This window comes from Vombatus ursinus, unplaced genomic scaffold (assembly GCF_900497805.2).
Source record: "Vombatus ursinus unplaced genomic scaffold, bare-nosed wombat genome assembly UNPS02010304.1, whole genome shotgun sequence".
Classification (NCBI taxonomy): Eukaryota; Metazoa; Chordata; class Mammalia; order Diprotodontia; family Vombatidae; genus Vombatus; species Vombatus ursinus.
This window is the reverse complement of record NW_020950082.1, coordinates 81562-102306: the sequence shown is the minus strand read 5'-3', so window position 1 is coordinate 102306 and position 20745 is coordinate 81562. Positions and strand designations below refer to the sequence as shown.

At 34.2% G+C, this 20745-nt stretch overlaps 1 protein-coding gene across 3 annotated transcripts in view; it reads left to right on the top strand.

Annotated features, from left to right (window-relative positions):
• The window catches only part of TPP2 (tripeptidyl peptidase 2), an 87312-nt gene that overhangs the window by 31115 nt on the left and 35452 nt on the right, over positions 1 to 20745 (top strand). For all 3 annotated transcript variants that reach the window (XM_027854106.1, XM_027854107.1, XM_027854108.1), the window contains exons 10-17: positions 2776 to 2875; positions 4718 to 4866; positions 6173 to 6288; positions 7519 to 7687; positions 9605 to 9762; positions 11024 to 11100; positions 15281 to 15387; positions 16839 to 16993. In XM_027854106.1, the coding sequence (XP_027709907.1) occupies positions 2776 to 2875; positions 4718 to 4866; positions 6173 to 6288; positions 7519 to 7687; positions 9605 to 9762; positions 11024 to 11100; positions 15281 to 15387; positions 16839 to 16993 (1031 nt within the window). The remainder of the gene's footprint in view (positions 1 to 2775; positions 2876 to 4717; positions 4867 to 6172; positions 6289 to 7518; positions 7688 to 9604; positions 9763 to 11023; positions 11101 to 15280; positions 15388 to 16838; positions 16994 to 20745) is intronic.

The window sequence follows — 20745 nt, the reverse complement described above, 5'->3', positions numbered from 1 at the left end:
CTTTTGAAATATCTAAACTTAATGCTAATATGGTATGGTACAGTGGAAAAGTTAGAAGTACTGAATTCTAATCCAAACTTTGCTGCTAAGTAGATGTTAGGTGTTTGACCTTGGTATTTATTGTTCTTTTGGGGCTAGTATCTTTATTTGTAAAAATGAGAAGTTTGGACTAGGTAAGTTCTTATATTTTGTGATTCCTAAGAAACAATTTTCAGTTAAAGAGCAAATATTCCCCTTCTGTTAGCTACTTTATTTTCTCATTTGAAGGGCTCTAGATAAACAAATTCCTGTTTTCATCCCCTTCTTATCTGCTGTATCAAAACCCCCTTATTATGTTGTTAGCTCTGACAGAATTCTGCTAATTTTCTAATTATCTCATGCCAGTAGATGATTCTCCTTCACTTATTTAGAGGGTTTCCTTCTTACTTTCTTTAGTGTTTTCTCTGCACATTTTCCATAATGAAAGAATCACCAAGAAAAGAAGGTACGAAGAGGGCTTTTATTTTGTGATTTATCAAAAGCCCTTCACCATATGGTTCGCATCTCTCTTCTCATTCTTTTTTATATAATTCCCCGTCATACATTCTCAATTCTAATCAAACTGGCCTGTTAGCTTTATTCTGCATAGAATTTCTCTTCCTGTCCTGGTAATGCCTTTGTACTTATGCTCCCCCATGTCTGAAATGTGTTCCCTCTTCAGCTCTACCTCATAAGATTTCTAATTTCCTTTAAAGCATCGCTCAGATCCTAATTTCTACAAGAGTTGTCCTAATCTTCCCAGGTATTTGCATTCTCTTCATCTTGAAATTACGTTGTATATACTTGGGATATGTTGTGTATCTACCCAATAGAATTGAGTACTCCTCAGTGGTAGGAGTGCCTTCATCTTTTATCTTTGTGCCCTTGGTACCCACACAGTACCTTACACATTGTTTATAATAAATGTGTTCAGTTGAATAAATAGTTTGTGATCCATTTCAGTGGGTGCCTTTTTTCTTTCTACCAGAACTAAAATGACAAAATCATAGAGCTATTAGTGACTTCAGATATCATCTAATCCAAACCTTAGATTTGTATTATGCACATGTTCTTAGACCTGTTCTTAGTTGCTATAATTTGTTGATTATTTAAACTAAAATTTTGCATGATAGTTAAAAAATACTAATCACAAGAATTGAATACCACTTTTCATGTGTTTTCTAAAAAACTAAAGGATAAAGGGACTCCAAAGAACTGGGAGGAGGTGATACTACTTTATTTTTAATACAAAACATCAGAATATGTTGAAAACATTTTCATGTTCATTAGATAATTTAATTTAGTTTTTTAAGTTTTCTGTAAGTATTTCAGTACTGTAACATTATGTGTTCAATTACAGTAAACCAAATTTGTTAACTGCTTTATCAGTTCTGTGAACTGTATATATTTGTGGATGCTTCCAAGTTTTAGTCTCATTTATTCAATTCAATTCTACAGTCATATACTAACCTCCTTTCGCATATAATGTACAGTGCTAGGAAAAGGCAGGCATAGAGTTTAAGTTAGACGTTACGTTTTAGGACCTTATAGTTAAGTCTTGGGATAGAATGCACAGACAGATAAACAGAGCAGACTCTCTCTGCTCTGTAGTCAAGTTCAACTGTGCTCCTTGACTTAGTCTTTTTTCATTACTTTTATTTGTAGTGCTTACCTATTATGGCTTCTTACTTACAACTAGTAGAAATTTCAAAAATATAGATCTTCACATTTGTCGAAATAGAAAAGGCTTTGGCCTCTGAATTAGAGGAGTATAAACAGCAAGAGGCCTTTCCTAAGTATACTTAGCTTTGTAGGGAGTTACTCTGAGGCCAGAATTTTGTGTACAGTTTAGGTTTGCAGATTTAAAAATCTATGATACAGGTTTTCCAATAGTTAGGGATAACACATCAGAAATAGAAAGGGTAGTTTAGAGCTGCTAGAATCTAATGTTGAGATGTGATAAGTGAAAAGGAAAAGAAAAAAGCAATAGAACAGTCAAATTAAAAACCATTGGATGCCACTTAATACAGTTGTAATATTAAATTATGTGGAATATTATGTTTCCTAATGACAATGGAAAAAGGCAATGTATTCTTATCAGGCAGCCAGTTTTGTAATGGTCTAGGGAAGGGAGCAGTTCATTTAAAGTAAATGTTACTGATGAATCTTAAAAAAAAAAAAAACACACATAAACAAAGGCTGTTTGTAATTACATCTTGAATTCTCGGCTTCCTGCACCCAGGTTGCATGGCGGTATTGTATAGTAGAAAGGCCGTTCATTTGTTTGGGAGTTCACTCTGCTGCTGTGTGACTGTAGGAAAATCACTTAATGTATCTGTCCTCAGTGCCCTCATTTGTAAAATGAGAGGATTGGACTGGATTATTCCTAAAGCTTCTTCTAACCCTGAAGTCTTGAGTATTTATATTCTTTATGAATGTCTTGAACTTGTATATTTTTCTGTGCTGTCAAAATTTGTCATACCTTAGTTTATCATTTATGTTTATTTGTATTAGGTTTCTTCATCAAATTGTGAACTCTGGTAACAAATGTAATCTGTCCTTTGCAACTTTCTCTGCAGTCTTAATACAGTATATTTAATAAATGTTGTAGGCACACCAGTTAACTAAAAGTGATTTTCTTTTTCTGCAATAAATCTAGTGACATTTTATGAAGAATTATTATTTCCATACTACATAACATTGGAGACTGTTTTTGTTTTTGTTCTAATTTGTTAATTCTGAACTCTGTTTTTGTAGGAGTTGGTGCTTATGTTTCTCCTGATATGATGGTAGCTGAGTATTCACTAAGAGAGAAATTACCAGCAAATCAATACACTTGGTCTTCTAGAGGCCCTAGGTAGGTCAAAATTAATATCTTAAAGGTATTAAATTAAAAGTATAATGGAAAGAGGATATAGAAGACCTGGATTAACACCCAAGTTCTTAACAACTCTATGATCTTAGATTAGACCAACCATTTTTCCCTTTGTGGTACTCAATTTTCTCATCTCTAAAATAGTTGAATTAGGATTTAGTGTTTGAAGGGACACTGGAGTTAGTTTCTGACTTACATATAAACTATTGTTTCCCCACAGGTGGACTCTGTAGATAGAAGTTTAATTTCATTCATTCTCCCTATTATGATTTTATTGATACTGCTTGCACAAAGTAAAATGATGAATAGAAGAATGAAATTCAGTTCAATTAATTTAATGTATTTTCTGAATGTAGTTTGGGATAAAATAATAATTTGAAAGTAAACTATTAAAATAAATTCTGTTTCTATCAGGTCTCAGTTACTATAACCTGAATAGGTATTATATTGTGACATTCTTGATATCTTTAGGATAATTATATAAGTATTTTTATCATATATTACTAAAACTTAGAATTATGTTAAAGTCAAATGTTCCTACAGGCATTTGTAGAGCTTCACCACAATTACAGACTTGAACAACCCCTTTTAGGACCCATTCCATTTTTAGCTTTTGAAGTAATAACTTGGGTTGGGAAAAATTCAGGCTGAGGACTAAAAGCAACTGAATAGTTTTTAGTGGGTAGAATTATTCCTTTTTTTAGGTCATGTAGCCCCTTGTGAGCCAAAAAGTATCCCAGAGATATAATGCTTTCTCAAGTCTTATTTTCATTTTTTTCTCTCCTAGGGTGATGGTGATTCTATGCAATGAGATCACCTGGTAAAATAGTGGTTAAGAGATTCTCCTCTGGGCTTTGGAATCAGCAGAAAATAGAGTAGACAAAATGAGCTCTTACGTTATGTGATTTTAGGGGATGCTGGATACTAAATTTCTAGAGTTTCCTCTTAAATTGCAAACGGCGCTTTTCCTATGGGGATTACCACCTTAAGTCCTTATCTGAAAATTTTTTAATTAGCACAGAATCATAGAACTAGAAAAAACTCAGAGCTGATCTATTCCAAACCCCTCATTTTATAGTTAAGAAAACTAAGGCCAGAGACATGACATAACACTCATGGAGTCAAATGAGATGATAAAATAACATAGCTAACATTCATTTAAAGTTCATGGCCTAAAAAGTGCTTTATAATGAGAAACAGAAACGCATACTATTTATACTTAAAAGATGCATTAATTCGTCAATGTGTATGATGTGTGTATACTGTCTTCACAGAATATAGATAGTAACCCATTGATGACTTAATAGTCTTCCAGAGTTGCTGAGGCTGAAAAAATCCATCACCCTGAAGCCTATTTTATGAATCTCCTCTGAACTTAGCTAAATTGGGCTTTATATGGTACATACAGTCTTACACTACAACCGTATTTAAAGCCTTTGCAGATTTAGTATAAGATCCAGGACTTTAGTATAGGATCATATAATGATCTTTCACCTTTGTATATAAAATGCTTTAAGTGTAAAATGTACTTCCCCTATAAAAGCTCGATACAATAAATAAGTAGTATATGTATTATTCTCATTTTGTAGATGAGGAAACAGGCTCAAAGAGCATAAATGTCTTTCTTATGGTCATATAGTTAGTATGAACCCAAAATCCATGTCCAGTAGATTTTCTGCTATGCAACACTACCTTTGATGTTTCACCGGTGTTCTAATACAGATGAAAAAGGAAAGCAGTAGCCCTGTAATGAATTGTTATTCCTCGAACTTCTATTGCCTATATTGCTCATTTAAGCTTAATCGTTTTCATTTTTATTCTTAGTACTGATGGAGCACTTGGAGTGAGTATTAGTGCACCAGGTGGAGCTATTGCTTCTGTTCCCAACTGGACATTACGAGGTACCCAGCTCATGAATGGGACATCTATGTCCTCTCCTAATGCTTGTGGAGGCATTGCTTTGATACTGTCAGGTAAACAAGTCATTTATGTATTTTGATAGGTTATTTCTGTCTTTTAATGTTATCTGTGGAAGCATCCATATGCTTTCTTTCCAGTGATAAAAATTGCAACCTATTCATGACTTCTCATACTATGCAGATTTTCTCCTTGTTCTCCCATAAATCCTCGTAGAAATTCTGTCCAGTCAGTCAATATATTATTTCAAAACATCTGTTCTGTGTTCAGCACTCCTAGGCTCTAGGAATACAAAACCAAAAATGAAACAGTCTCTGCTCTGAAAGATTGTGCGTTCTGTTGGAGGAGAAACCATGCACAGCCCATACAAAAGAAATACAAAGTAAGGAAGGAGGAGGGAGAGACCTAAGAGCTTGGAGGTATTAGGAAAGGCTTCATTTAGAAGATAGGACATGAATGAAGTCTTGAACAAAGAGGATTCTGAAGTGGAGGTGAGGAGGTAGTGGCATTCCAAGCATGGTGGATAGATAATACAGTTATGGAGTCATGTGTGAGGAAGGAACAGTAGAAAGGTCACAGGCTGCAAAATCTAAAAAGGACATAATGTGTGATTGTCTTAGAAAAGTAGGTTGGGGATCAATGGGAAGGGCTTTAAATGCCAAATCAAGAAGTTAATGTTTTGTCCTAAAAGCAGTGCTGAGCCACTGGAGTTTGAGTAGAGAAGTGATCTAGTCAGGTCTATAATTGTCCAAATTGTGGAGTTCATCCTCTCTTTCTTTTTGTGAGTAGCAGGCAGAATAGGTTTTTTGTTTTGTTTTGTTTTTTAACAAGGAAGTAAGTCATCATTGGTAACAAGTTTTGTTACCCTGCCATTCATTGATCCATTGACTTTTGGCCACATACATTTATTACACCTGTCTTTCATTTCTTCATTGCTCTTTGGCCACCTGAGATTTTTATTTTGACAGTGTGGTATAGTGGCTGGACTTCTAGCCAGAAGGCAATGGGAGGAATCGGGGAGTCTGAAAGACCTGGGTTTAAATTCTGTCAGATACTTACTAGTTCAGTGATCTTAGCAAGTCACTTAATCACGATGATCTTTAGTTTCCTCATATGTGATAATGGTGCCTTCCTCATAGGGTTTTTATTTAATGAGATCATAAATGTAAAAAATACTTTACAAACCATATAAAGGACCATATAAAAGGTTAGCTATTTTTATTTCAGTAAAATTGTTTTTTTATTTCCAAATCAGAAGTGATAGGCTCTAAAACAAAAAAGGCTACATGTAAACCCGAATTGAAAGAAAATGTTTTCTGAAGCCAGGTTTCTACAAATGGATTTTATTTTCCTATCTTTTAGGACTGAAAGCTAATGACATTCATTACACAGTTCATTCGGTCAGAAGAGCACTGGAAAATACTGCGGTGAAGGCTGAAAATATAGAAGTATTTGCTCAAGGGCATGGTATTATTCAGGTATTGTTTTCATGTACCAGAAAATGGATTATAAATCATTAAAATGACAGCCTAACATAAACTCATTTTAGACTAATCCCTTTGAAATTTTTGTTTATTTATCTGAATCTTAAGTTGAAATATTCTGTTCTTTTACTTAGTGTAGTTTCTTGTACTGCAAATGAGAAAATATTTTTCTTATTCATGCTTTTGTTTTTGTTTTTTTAAGCAAAATATTGAGATGCAAATAAAGATGGAACCATGGCTAAGAGAATGGGGTCGGTAGAACTAAATTAAGATAATAGATTGGGTGGCTTCTAAAGTGTGATTACTTAGGAACAAGAGTATGAGCAAAGTTAAGAAGAAGTGAGAGTGAGACTAGTAGTATTTATAGACTACTGTACTGCTAAGTGAATTTTTGTAGATTGAGCTACTTTGCCTTTACTAAAGCCATTGTTATAATTTGAAGAGGAAATTCTCATGACATAGTTACTATGTAGATGGAGAGTTAATCTTCAAGAAAATATTTTTCTTCCAACTTGAAAACTGCTTAGTTCTTACTAAAGCTGGAGATCAATACTCATTTATTAAGTAAAAGTCATTCTTATTGTATAGTATAATGTAGTCAGTATTCTGTTAATAATTTGTTAGAAGCTGCCTCTCCTCTCCACACCAGCAGGATTTCAAAGCTACCAGGGGTGAGAGACCCAAGACCAAACCAGGGTGAGATCTGAAAAGGAAGCTAATGAAGTAATTTAATTACACTACAAGATCAAATATAATAACCATTTTTGAATGAACAGCATTACTGACCTTTGTCATCTCATAGAATTGGGTTTGGCAGTTTTTGAAGGATAAAGATATGTTTTCACACAGAAATAATTTTAACCACTGATTATTTTTAAGTTCTTCACAATTTAAAAACTGGAATCATAGAACTACAAATTAATTATTTGTAGGCTACTGAACAGTCTATTCATCTAAAGTTAAACTTCAAAGGAACACACATAAAATCACCATCATTTGAAGCCTGAAGTTCCACCCTGGAAAATTCAACGTATGTTAGTCATTAGGGCTATTCCTGTAATATTCTTAGGAGTTTAAGCCTGTATTTTTTAGTATAGTTTAACATTTTAACCTTTTTGTACCAAATTTCTTTTGTTTAATTTCCGTTTCTGGTGATTTGCAACTGAACTAGTTACTAGGGCTAAATTTACATGTTCCTAATTGTCAGTTTGTTGTTCTGCCCAGGTTGATAAAGCATATGACTACCTCGTTCAGAATACATCATTCACCAATAAAATAGGTTTTACTATTACTGTTGGAAGTAACCGTGGCATCTACCTCCGAGATCCTATTCAGGTAGCTGCGCCTTCAGATCATGGGGTTGGCATAGAACCTGTATTTCCTGAGAATACTGGTAAGCAGTTAATAAGTAAGGTAAATTTTGTAGAAGTATTTATAGTCAAACTTGATGAATGTGTAGGTACTATGCATTAAGTTCTATACAGGAGCAAAATAGAGAAGTGCTAATTATAACAATTTCCAAAATTATAAGTTAATAATTTAGAAATACATATTCGAACTATTTTAGTTGTAAATTTTGTTTAAATGCATTATCATGGCATAGAGTAGACTGAGAACGTATTAGTAACTATATGATTCATGAGTTAGGGTGGCAGCATAGTTCAGTGGAAAATATACTGGATTGGAGAGGACCTGAGTTCCAATTCCAGCTCAGCTATATATCTTGGGCAAATTACCCTCTCTGGCTTGTTTCCACATTTGTAAAGTGAATAGGTAGGACTATATGGCATCTAAACTTCTAGCTTTAAATCTATGATCCAGTGATTTCTTTAAAAATCTCATAACTCTAGAAAATCTTTAAGAATAGTCTTTGCATATAATAAGGGTATCTTTGATGAAAATTTGAAATGGTAATAAGTATGCTTTTATAGATGATTCTGTGCAGCTCACCACATCTTTAGTGATACAATTGATTTTGAGTTATGTGTTACTGATTTTTTTTTAAATACCCTTAAATAGGCTAAGAATGCATATGTTAAAATCACGTATATTAAAGATTTCTTTTTATGTATAAGCAAAGAGGTAATTTTGTTCAGCAGTTCTCTGATTATCAGTATAAAGCAAGGCATAAGATAGGAGCATATATGCTCCCCAAAGGACTTCCTCTGCAATGTTCAAATAAAAGGATTTTTTGTTTATTATGAGGTTTTCCAGAAGCTCTGGTTTACAGATGACATTGTCCTGATTTCAAGGTACATTCTAACATCATCTCGGAAAGGTCCATGGCCTAGCAGTTCTACAGGAAGAACCAAGTGAATAAAATGCTTATTGTCCAGATTATGAAATGCAATTGGTGGTAGTCATTTAGAGTGAAGTAAGAATATATAGAAAGCATAAATGTGGTACTTATATCCCTGAAATAATAAGAGTTAGAGGAAAGCCTAATCAGAACATTGATTAGATTTACCTTACGGAGGGTTTATGAAAGGACTAAGTTAGCACAAGAAGGTATGTATTGGTTGCATTCTGCATTGGGATAAAGAGTACATTTGTCAATGAAATAAGTCATAGATCCGAGGAAATTCCATTTTTGTCTTTAACAGCTTTAAGAAAAAAATTAAGTCATTTGCTTGGCGATGTGGTTCATGCTAGTAAGTCCTGCTACTGAAGGAGGCTAAGGCTAAGTGGCTCCCTTAAACTGCAGTAGGGCTAGAGCCAATCAGATGTTTCCACTAAGTCTGGTATCAATATGAAAAGTCCCCAGGAGCCTGGAAGGTCCACAAGGTTGCTCAGAGCAGGTCACACCTCCTAGGGTGATGAATATTAGGATCGTGTCTTTGAATGGCCATTGTGCCTTTAGCCTAGGCACTAAAGGAAATTCAATTCCTCTAATCCACCCTATTACTGAAAAAAAAAGTTGGTCTTGGTTCACATAATGCATATTGTTAGCTCCTGAAGCTTTCTTTCCAAGGATACTAGTTGAATTTGTATCGTTTTGAAAAATTGTACTTGTGAAATTCCAATTCTCCATCACTTTGCACCTACCTAGATATGGGAGGAAACTTCTTTTGATGAGCGAGAAATGGAGCAGCCTTGGAGATTGACAGGTTTTTCCTTCACGTATGCTGGAATAAAAATGTATATACTGTCTTAGTTGTAGATGAGTTAAATATTCACACAGCACATTGCCCAGTATATGAAGTTATTTGCAATAATTGTTTAAAAATCTAGTGACAGGTATTAGATTTTTTGTTTAAGTATATTAAATCAGAAAAATATTGACATGTAGCCTTTTTTTTTTTAATGGCAGATAATTCTGAAAGAATATCTCTTCAGCTTCACTTAGCTTTAACTTCAAATTCATCATGGGTTCAGTGCCCTACTCATCTAGAGCTTATGAATCAGTGTAGACATGTAAATATACGAGTGGATCCTCGGGGCCTGAGAGAAGGACTACATTTTACAGAGGTATTTTTTTTTAAGTTCTCTATAAATTTTCCCTATTCTTTGTACTTTTTTATATTTAATTGAAAAACTCCAAAGTAATTATTGCTTTCTAGAGTCTTATAACTTGCCTGATTTAGCTGCTAATTATACCATGTTGATATTCAGTTAAAAAATAAAGAAATTTGTAGGGCACGATGCTATTTCTTTTTTATTACAATAAAGTATCTTTTAGACTTCCCTCCAATTTGAAATTTTTCATGCTTAAAACATGGGTAGAATGAAGCTTTAGGTGGTATAGTGGATAGAGCACCAGGTCTGGAGTCAGGAAGATCTGAGTTCAAATCCAGCCTGAAACATTTGCTAACTGTGTGAACCTGGGCAATCTCTTAATGCCTATTTGCCTCAGTTCCTAGCTATAAAAATGGGGACACAATGGAGAAGGAAATGGAAAACCCCACGGACAGAAGTCCATGGGATCATATAGAGTCAGACACAACAGAACAGCTCAGCAGCAGCAACAAAAATGAAGCTTGCCTTTGTACTATAATAAATACTATAAAATTGTTGTATGTAGGGTGGTACTATTTTTAGACATTTAACATAGAAATTGTTACTACTGCAAATCTACATAGCACCAACTTGCTAGTATTTAATTCAGAATAATTAAGCTTCATTTCTTTTTAAATGAAACAGCATGGCATAGTAGACAGAAGACTCTCCTTAGAGCCTGAAAGACTGAGTATGTTCCACCTCTGACACATACTAGCTCAGTGACCCTGGGCAAATTACTTAATCTCTCAGTGCACTGAGTAGCTCTCTAAGACTATAATTTGCAGAGAAAGTGCAGACCTACCTTGATAGGTGGAGTTTGCTTCTCTAGGTATTCCTGATGCCAGTGAAATCACAAATCCATTTCTTATCCCTACTCTTCTTTTAAATATAGAATTTATGTGAATTAGTGAAATCTTAATTCTGTGTATTTGAATGGTTCAAAATGTAGCTAAATTGTTTATCAGTATTCTAAACAGATCACAGAAGTTTTATGGCTTTTTAAAAATATCCCCCAAACTGGAGAATTAGAAAGCCGTTTAATTTGTTCACAATTTATCTAAGTATCTGTAGGTAAGTCAAATATACCTTTGTTTCTATCACACATATTAGGTATTTTTTAAGTTCCTGAAATATAAATATGGATCTACATCTGCATTTTAATAATTGGTTTTATTTTGCAGTAGAACTGTGTAGTAACTAATATTAACAATTTCTTTTTTTTTTTTTAAAGGTATGTGGTTATGATACATCATCACCTAAAGCCGGCCCTCTATTCAGAATTCCAGTAACTGTCATCATATCAGCAAAGTGAGTATATATAGCATATTAAAGGATGTTATTTTTGAACTCATGTGGAATGTTTGTTGGTTATTGAAGTAATGTGGTATCATAGAAAAAGCGTTGGATCCAGGAGAACTGAATTCTAATCTAAAGTTTACCAGGGCCTTAGATTTGAACACTGTATTAAAACCTGAAGACTTAGGTTCTCTTTTCTAGTTTTACTAACTATAATGTGACCTTAGACATCTGCAAAATAAAGGTCACTAGGTGATCTTTAAGGTTCCTTCCAGCTAGAATAGTCTCTTAGCTCTTTGGCTTCAAACAAGTTATTCTAATCATTTGGCACCTTAATTATCTCCTCCATATAATATGTTTTCCCTGATCTTGTTTCTGAGTTGTTAAGTGTTGTTAGAGGAAAGTCGCATAAGTCTGTTTAGATCCATTGTCCTAGACCTCAAATAGAACCAATACTCAGAATGAGGGCATGAGGTGAAAAAAAATTGCCACCTAAAATGGAAACCAGTAAGAATCAATTTAGAATCAATTAAATTATCCATTTGCAGATATCAGTTACCTCAGAAGGTGGTGTGTAAATGCAACATCCATTTAAAAAAATTTTTAATCTTATTTAATAAAAGGTTTAGAAATACAAAAAGACATTCAAAAGTAAATAAGTTTACATGGGTACATTACAATCACATCAGCAAGATTGTCTTTAGCGTATTAATTTTTTAATAAACAGCACACAAAATAAAATCATTCTGATCTATCACAACTGTAAAACAACAGAGGTAAATAACATATACAATATTAATGTACTTTGTTTTCTATGTGATGGTCTTTAGAAAGATTGCCACAGGCAGCAAATGCACAAAAGGCAGTGTCTGATCATTTTTCAAAGTAAAAGTAAAATACTTATTTGTGTGCTATTAAAGCATTTATACAGTAATAACAAAGACTGACAGTTTCTGTTCTCTCTCCTCTCCTAAAATACCTTCAGCTTAAAGATTTAAACACGTAATGGTTGAAATAGCTGCAAATTATTGTTAGCAGAAATTGATACAACAGGGAGAATATCTGGTCTTAAACATAGAAACTTGCATATTTTCTGTAAGCCTAAAGAGTCTGGCATTCTAATCTGGTAATATCATCTCAGAAGTATGCCCCAGAGAGAATATTGAAACAGCTGAAGGTTGAATATACATTGTATTCTCCATTCATCTTAGCATATTATAGTATGAGAGTGAGAAGTGATGTCATGGGGGCAGGTGAATGCATACAATTGCTTTTGACCCAAGCAGCATATAAAAACCCTTGTACGACTGGTTAAACTCCATTTTTTACAGGGGGAGGTATGTGGATGGTGGAAGAGGAGGGAATGTATTGGAACCATGGATAGAGATTAGAAAGGCAGTAAAAAAGTGGGGTGGATACTCCACTGCTCCTCTTATGTATCAGGTTCACAGTCTAGACCAGAGGTGGAGAACTCCTTTTTTTTCAAAGGACACAAGTCACTAGGAAATGTCAGTAGGCAGGATAGCATGTATCCACACTGTTACAGAAATCATGTTCCAGGTTGAGTGATGCTGACAATTACAAAAGACCTTCATGCAACAGGTTCCCCCATCTCTGTCTAGATTCTGAAAGCTCAAGCACTAGACTAGATTACAGTTTAATGCCCTTAGGTGAGTGGTGATGGTGGTTTTTACAGTGGACATATAATGATAGTGGGAAGGAAGCAAAAATCTTTAAAAGCTGGAGACACTGATCCAGCTTCCCAAAGCAGATTTACTTTCTGTAAATCTAGCATTCAAATGGAGATTAAATAAATGACCACTTGTGGATGTTGAATAGGAGACCTAAGTTGTGGTAATAGTAAGATCTAAGTTGGATTTAATTGTATTTGTATTTTCCAAGCCTCAGCTGATGTTCAGTTACCTTGTTGGTGCCCAGTAATTTTTTTTTTCATATGCTGGTGGATGTTATTTTGTTGTGGTTGTTCTGTCTTTTCAGTTGTGTCCAACTTCATTGCCCCATCATTTGGGGTTTTCTTGGCAAAGATACTGGAGTAGTTTGCTATTCCTTCTCCAGCTTATTTGACAGATGAGGATCTGAGGCAAACAGGGCCAAGTGATTTGCACAGGTCACACAGCTAGTAAGTGTCTGAGGCCAGATTTGAACTCACAAAGAAGAGTTTTCCTGACTTCAGACCTGGTACTCTATCCACAGTGCCACCTACCTGTCCACACTTATGGATGCCTTATCCTGCAATGGTGTCCCAAGCTTCCTTAATCTTCTCACTCTTCCAGTACTATTTTCTCTTTAGCAGGTGAATTGGCTAAGAATATGAAGACCTTCTGATGTGAGCCTCTCTGTTCAAGGGAGATAAAATAGGAATTGATTACAGGAAAAATTTCTATTTTGACAGATATTTCAACTACACAAATCTAGGAATGGGATAGCTAACAAATTCAGAATCCAGAGAGATAATTAACATGAACTGAATCTGTTCATGGGAAATTTAAATATCAATTTTTATACTTGAATTAAAAAATACCAAAACCTATGCGTTACCTTTCACTTTTCCATTATTCTTATTCCTCTACATTCAATTGAAGCAAAGAAGGAGACTAATTGGGAATTAACTGAGAGGTAGAAATTGAACCAGGAGGAAGCGGTATCTCAGAATCCAAAGGATGAGAATATAACAAAAGAGAGAACAGATAATAAGCAATGTTAAATGTTTCAGAAAAAATGAATTGAAGACTGACAAGATGTCATTGTATTCAGCATTTGGGAGACCATTGGTGACATTCAAGAGAGCAATTTCAAAAACATTAAAAAAAAGCAAAACCCCCCCAAAAAAGAGAGCGATTTCACTTACAGGAGTTAACTTTTTGTGTGTCATGAACGCCTTTGGCAGTTTCAGAATAATGTTTTTAAATGCATAAAATAAAACACATAGGATTAAAAGCGAAATCCTTATATAAATGGTTATGGAAAAATTAAAAAACAAGTTTACAGGTTCAGAACCCCTGTACTAGGGTGATAGTAACAGAAACCAGATTGCAAAAGGTTTGATGAAACCAAAGCTCAGATCCAGTGCCATTTTTTTTTCATAAAACTTTTCCTTTCTTCCTCCTTGATAATAAACTAGAATCTCTCCCTATTTTATATTATAGTCGTTTATGTACTTGTCTCAGCCTTCCTACAAGATTCTAAGTTCCTTGATAATAAGTATGGTATTACTCATCTTTGTATACCTTGTAGTGCCTACCCAGTGCCAAGCCCTGACTCCAAGGCAATATTGCTTCTCAGTTATTTGTTACATAGAATTGAATTGACATGTTAATTCTTGCTCTTTCTGCCATATAGGGTTGTTTGGAGAACAAACTGAGATTATGAATGTAAACTTGTGCTGTGAAGAAATTTCAAAGTCCTAAATCAACCAAGTACTATTTGAACTAGAGACTCTTATGCACGTAGTTGAGTGCTAAATGGATATGCATTAAACAATTTGATTAAGTACTGGATGTTGTGGCACTCACTAGAAGTATAAATACGACTTTAGAGTACTCAGTCCTGTCTTTAAGTATAAGTTTGAATTTACACAATGTCCAATTAGACCTGTGACATGAATTAGACCTTTGGCTTGAATGTTTCATGTGCTTCATTGTTTACAAGGAAGATGTAAAAATATTTTATTTTCCTCTTACTGTTTCTTAAATGGATGGGACAATGTGAAAGGCACAACTACTGCACTAACCACACATGATGGCCATGAGGAGAGATCTGAATAATAAATTAAGCCAGTCATGTTGTTAATTGAATGTTATTTCATCTGGGGTAGTATGTGGTGATGATTGATTCCAAAAGGAACGTAAATTAATGCCACCCTCATAATTATTAAGACAGTTCAGGAATAATCAAGGTAATATTTTCTCCAAGATCCTAATATTGTTCTTTGCTGAATATTACATTCCTTTGGAAAGATCTGTCATTCAATATTGTGGATGATGATTCCATTTACAAGTAGATATAAAAGTTATTGTCTACATGAAAATTATTTAAACATTAAGGAAAAATAGGGTTTAAGGTTTTAAAGAATCAAAGTATTCAGTTCATCCCACTGATGCTTATTGAATATGTGTTAGCCATATGTTCTTTTTTAACTGTCTTCACATGTATTAATTTAAATTTTTTTCAGAGTAAATGAATCATCACATTATGACCTAGCCTTTACAGATGTACATTTTAAACCTGGCCAAATCCGAAGGCATTTTATTGAAGTTCCAGAGGGGGCAACTTGGGCTGGTAAGTGAAAAGAAAATGTTGGTTTTACTAAAATTTTACATATATTGTGTCCCTGTTTCACTAATTAAGCTATAAAAAAAGAAAACAACACTGTTTTGTTTTGACGTGAAGACTACATCCATGTTTTTGTTTTCATTAAGCAAACAGTAGGAAAATAGTACAATATTCATTCAAAAGCACTGCAAACTTATTACTTTGGAATGTGTTTTTCAATGAATCAATTCCATACATAAACTACGTACATTCTTAGGAAGAAATTTATTTTTCTCCATATTAAGTAATTTTAAGTATTAATTAGCATATAGTATTAAGTATAAGTATTATAGCCTGGGCAACAGCAATAGGGAAGCTGGGGAGAGGGGAAGATTTGGTGGGGAAAGATAATGAATTCTATTTTTTTTCTTATCTTTTTCTTTTTTTTGTGGGGGTGGGTAGGCAATGGGGTTAAGTGACTTACCCAAGGTCACACAGCTAGTAAGTGTCAAGTGTCTAAGGCTGGATTTGAACTCAGGTCCTCCTGACTCCAGGGCCAGTGCTGTATCCACTGCACCACTTAGCTGCACCCTATGAGTTATGTTTTAGAAACACTGTTCATTATGTCCATTAGGCAGATAGTGATGTGAAACTGGAGGTCATGAGAGACATTACATAGACATTACATAGATAGATATGAGAAGTATCTGCATTGATGGTAAGTGAACCTATGGGAGCTGATAAGATCACCAAGTGAATTAGCATAAAGATAGAGAGAGGGACTAGGACAGAGCATTGGGTGATATCCATAGTTAGTGACAGTGATCTAGATGAAGATCCAAAAAAGGAGACTGAGGAGAGATCAGGCAAGTACGGAAACTAGGAGGAAGAGTAGAGAGGAGAAATATTCAGGAGAAAAGAGAAATCATGTTAAAAGTTGCAGAGAAAGAGCTCAAGAAGGCCAAACATCAAGAGGAGATTAATACATATGGCAATTAAGAAATCACTGGAGTGGCAAACTTGTGGATGTTGACAAGATTAAGGGTATGAGGTAGCGTGGAAGAATAATGAAAGGGAAGGAATTTAGTTATGTCTTCCAGTACTATTGGTAGCCAAAAATAGGGTGGGCTGAATTTTATGTTTAAAAAGTGTTAGGTTCATAGCCTATATGTATGAAGAAAAAAAGTGTGTACATCTATGGTTGTATTATAGTTTTTTGGCCATTGTCCCAAGCTTGATACTACCAAAGCTTACTGTTAATTACCCAAATATGAGCCCCTTTACTTTGGCTTTTAGCTTTTTCTACAAATCCTGGCTAACTGTATTTTCTAGAAAAGATGAGGATTTTTTCTAGATGTACAGTTTCATACCTTAATAATCCTGTTGACAAAAAATTATTGCCATTATTACAGATCCATTTCAAGTTTATATTAATGTTTAATATTATACTTAAAGATCAATCTTTTCTCTTACTTTAGAAGTTACAGTGTGTTCGTGTTCATCTGATGTGTCAGCCAAGTTTGTTCTTCATGCTGTACAGCTTGTGAAGCAAAGAGCGTATCGAAGTCATGAATTCTATAAGTTTTCTTCCCTTCCAGAGAAAGGAACTGTAACAGAAGCATTTCCTGTTTTAGTAAGTTGATATAATATTTTGAACTACTATAAAACTTTTCTGTTGTGTGGAATAAACAAAATCATGTAATGACTTAAAATTTACCAAAAACTTTCCCATAAAAACCTTGTAAGGTAGACTGTGCCCATTATAGTCTCTATAAATGAGGGAACTGAACTCTTAGGAGTTTAAGCGACTTGCTTATGTTCTCACTTAGCTAGTTAAGTATCCTTTTTGTTCTCTTTTATTGATGCCATGCCCTTTGTTTTTATATCACAAATATTTCATGACGTCCCTTCTTTCACCTTCAGTAGAATCCTCTATTGTCATAAAAAATAGTCAAGGAAAACTATCCAGCACAACAACTTTGTCTGATACCATTTGGCACTAGGGTTAAGGGACTAGATAAAGACTGGGATTTCATTAATTTAGAGAAGTTCCTAGTCATTACCTTTTCTGCAACATACGGTCTTAAGGTTTTACAGCTTGTGTATGTCAGAAGGACTTGAACTCTGGTCTTCTGGCTTCAAGGCCAGCTCTTAATCTACTATATCCTACTGCCTCTCAGTTTCCTGATACAAGAATATTTTGGTATGTATGCATCCTTTCTGTCTTTGACCTTTTTGGGTTATATGCCCATTGTTGGGGTTCACTGTGTATGAGCAGTTTAGTAACTTTTCTTAAGTAGTAGCAAATTGTTTTCCGGAATGGTTGCACCGATTCAAAGCTCCACCAATATTGTAAAGTTAGTGTACCTGTCATTCAGTATTATTTCCATTTTTAAACACACCTTTGCCATTTTTTCTGAATGATAATGATATTTTGAATTTTAAAATTTGCATTTCTTTTATTAATGATTTTGAGCATTTTTATGATTCTTTTTGATAACTTCACATCATTTTGTCACTTATTTATTGGGAGATGACTTTTAGTTTCGTTTATTTGTGCTCAAATCACTATTTATCTACAATTTCAGCTTTTTAAATTAATAATTAAAGATTTTTAGTGATACTTTATGCAAAGACTTTCCTCATTTCTATTCATTATCTACTAACTTTATATCTAACATCTCTTACTCAATTTGCATTGTTTTTACTCATGCAAAAACTACAATTTGCAAATTGTCTAGTTTGTCTTTGAATTTTTTATCCCGTTTTATGAATTTTCCACCTCATCTTTGATCTTGAAGAAACTTCTATTCATTTTCTTCCCCCTCATTTTTTTGAGGTAACCTTTTGTATTTATTTTGCTTGGACCTTTGAAGCTTATTTTGGTATGTAATGTAAGACCATTTTCCTTTCATTTGCTTTTCGCTTTTCCCAGAAGGTCTTGTCAAAGAGGAAGTCTGGGGTTTGTGTTCTCAGGTTATTGAACTCTGTGTTTATTTTTAAGAGATAACTTGTCAGTTCTTTTCTACTAGTGTTCTTTTCTTTTTTTTAACTACTACCTAATAATTTTGAAGACTAAGGCTTTTTCTAATACAAATATATATGTGTATATATGTGTGTATACATATACACATATGCATATATGTGTGTGTGTATGTATGTGTGTGTGTGTGTGTGTGTGTGTATATATGTATATATATTTAGTCAACAAGCATTTATTAAGCATTTACCGTGTGCCAGGTATTGATATAAAGAAAAACAAAACAGAATCTTCCCTCAGGGAGTTCACATTCCAATGAAAGAAATCATATGTAAGAAATGAGGCCATGCTAAAGGAGAAAATACATTTCAGAGGGGAAGGCCCTAGCAGCTAGGGATTACTAGGAAAATCCTCCTGTAAAAGGTGAGATTTGAACAGTACTAAAAGAAGCCATAGAAGGTAGCCAGTAAGAAGAGGAGAAGAACATACTAGGCATGGGGTGGATCAGCAGTGCAAAAGCATAGTGGTAGATGGGGTGTGCAGGGAAGAACAAGAAATGGTGAAATTTAACAATGCCAGTCCTTTGTTTTTCTTGCATATTTTTTTTCATTATTTCCCTTTAAATTCTCAACCATTAAGATTTGCCGGCCATGCCACTTGCACTCGAGGCATCTTCCTCCTTCCTGTGCCCCAAACCTGAACTCCGACCTTGGCAATCTGGGTTTTGAAAGGCGAGTTTTCACTTCCCATGCATCTACATCACTTCCAAACCATGCTACTGTGTCTCCCTTTACTTCCTACCTCCTTTTTATATGTTTTACTCTCTCATTAGAATGTACCATTTTGCAAGTATTTAATAAATAATTTTTCATTCTTTAATTTACATGATACCAATTCTATTTTTATTTTCAGTTACAAATTATATCCTTCCCTACATCCCCTTCCAATCCCATTAATAAGGCAAGAAATATGATACTCATTATACATATGAAGTCATGCAAAACATTTCCATGTTAGCCATGTTTCCCCAAAAAAAGGTGGGGAGGGGGGAATAAAGAGAAGGAAAGAAAAAAAATGTTTCAGTCTACACTCTGGAGACCATCAGTTCTCTATTTGAACTCTATTTGGAGTTTATCTATGTGGATGTAAAAACATAGCATTTTACATCATAAGTCCTTTGGATATGTGATGTGTCATGTATTGAGCAGATTAGCCAAATCTTTCACAGTTAATTATCTTTATAATATTGTGGTTATTGTATAGATTGTTGTTCAGGTTCTATTTATTCAGCATCAGTTCATATATGTCTTGCCAACTTTTTCTGAAACCATTCCTTTCATCATTCTTTACAGCACAATAGCATTCCATCACAATCATGTGCTTTAACTTGTTCAGCTGTTCCCCAGTTGATGGGCATCCCTTTTGTTTCTAATTCTTTGCCACCACAAAAAGAGCTGTTGTAAATATTTTTTTTTACATATGGATCCTTTTTCTGTTTTGTTTTGTTTTGAATCTCTTTCCAATATAGACCTAGTATAGCAGTATTGCTGGGTCAAAGGGTATGCAGTTTTATAGCCCTTTGGGCGCGTGGTTCCAAATCATTCTCCAGCATGGCTTAACTACTTCACAGCTTTACCACCTGTACATTAATGTTTCTATTTTCCCACATCCCCTCCAGCATTTGTCATTTTCCTGTTTTGTCATGTTAACCAATTTGTTGAGTATGAGGTGGTGCCTTCAGAGTTCTTTTAATTTGCATATTTCTAGTTATTAGCGATTTATAGCATTTTTTCATGTGACTATTGATAGCTTTGACTTCTTCCTCTGAGAACTGTCCGCTCATATCCTTTGACCATTTATCAATTGGAAAATGGCTCCTATTTTTATAAATTTGGATCAATTTTTTATGTAGTTGAGAACTTAGACCTTTATGGGAGAAATTTGCTGCAAAGGTCTTCTTGGTTTTCTTCCCCTGCCAATTTCTAATTTTGACTTCATTGTTTTTTGTTGTTGTTGTTCTTTTTTAATTTTATGTAATCAGAATTAACCATTTTACCTCTCATGAACCTCTCTGTCTCATTTTTCATCATGAATTCTTTCCTTATCCATGTATCAGACAGGTAATTTTTTTCCTATGCTTCTTGCTATCAATTTTTCTGTAAAGTATCTGAGGTTTATTTGAATTTTAGACTTAGTATTTTAGGATGTTAAATAGAATCTAGGAATATGGGGGATTTTTGTAGTTTGTGGTTTTAAATAATCTTGATGCATTAAAGATATTTGTGTAACTAGTCAGATGCCATCAATGCTGCACACATTCTGAATTTCTCTAATTTCTTTCTTCCCATTATGAATCTCAAGCACCTTTCAGTTTTTTCTGGTTTATATCAGAAAACAAAATTAAG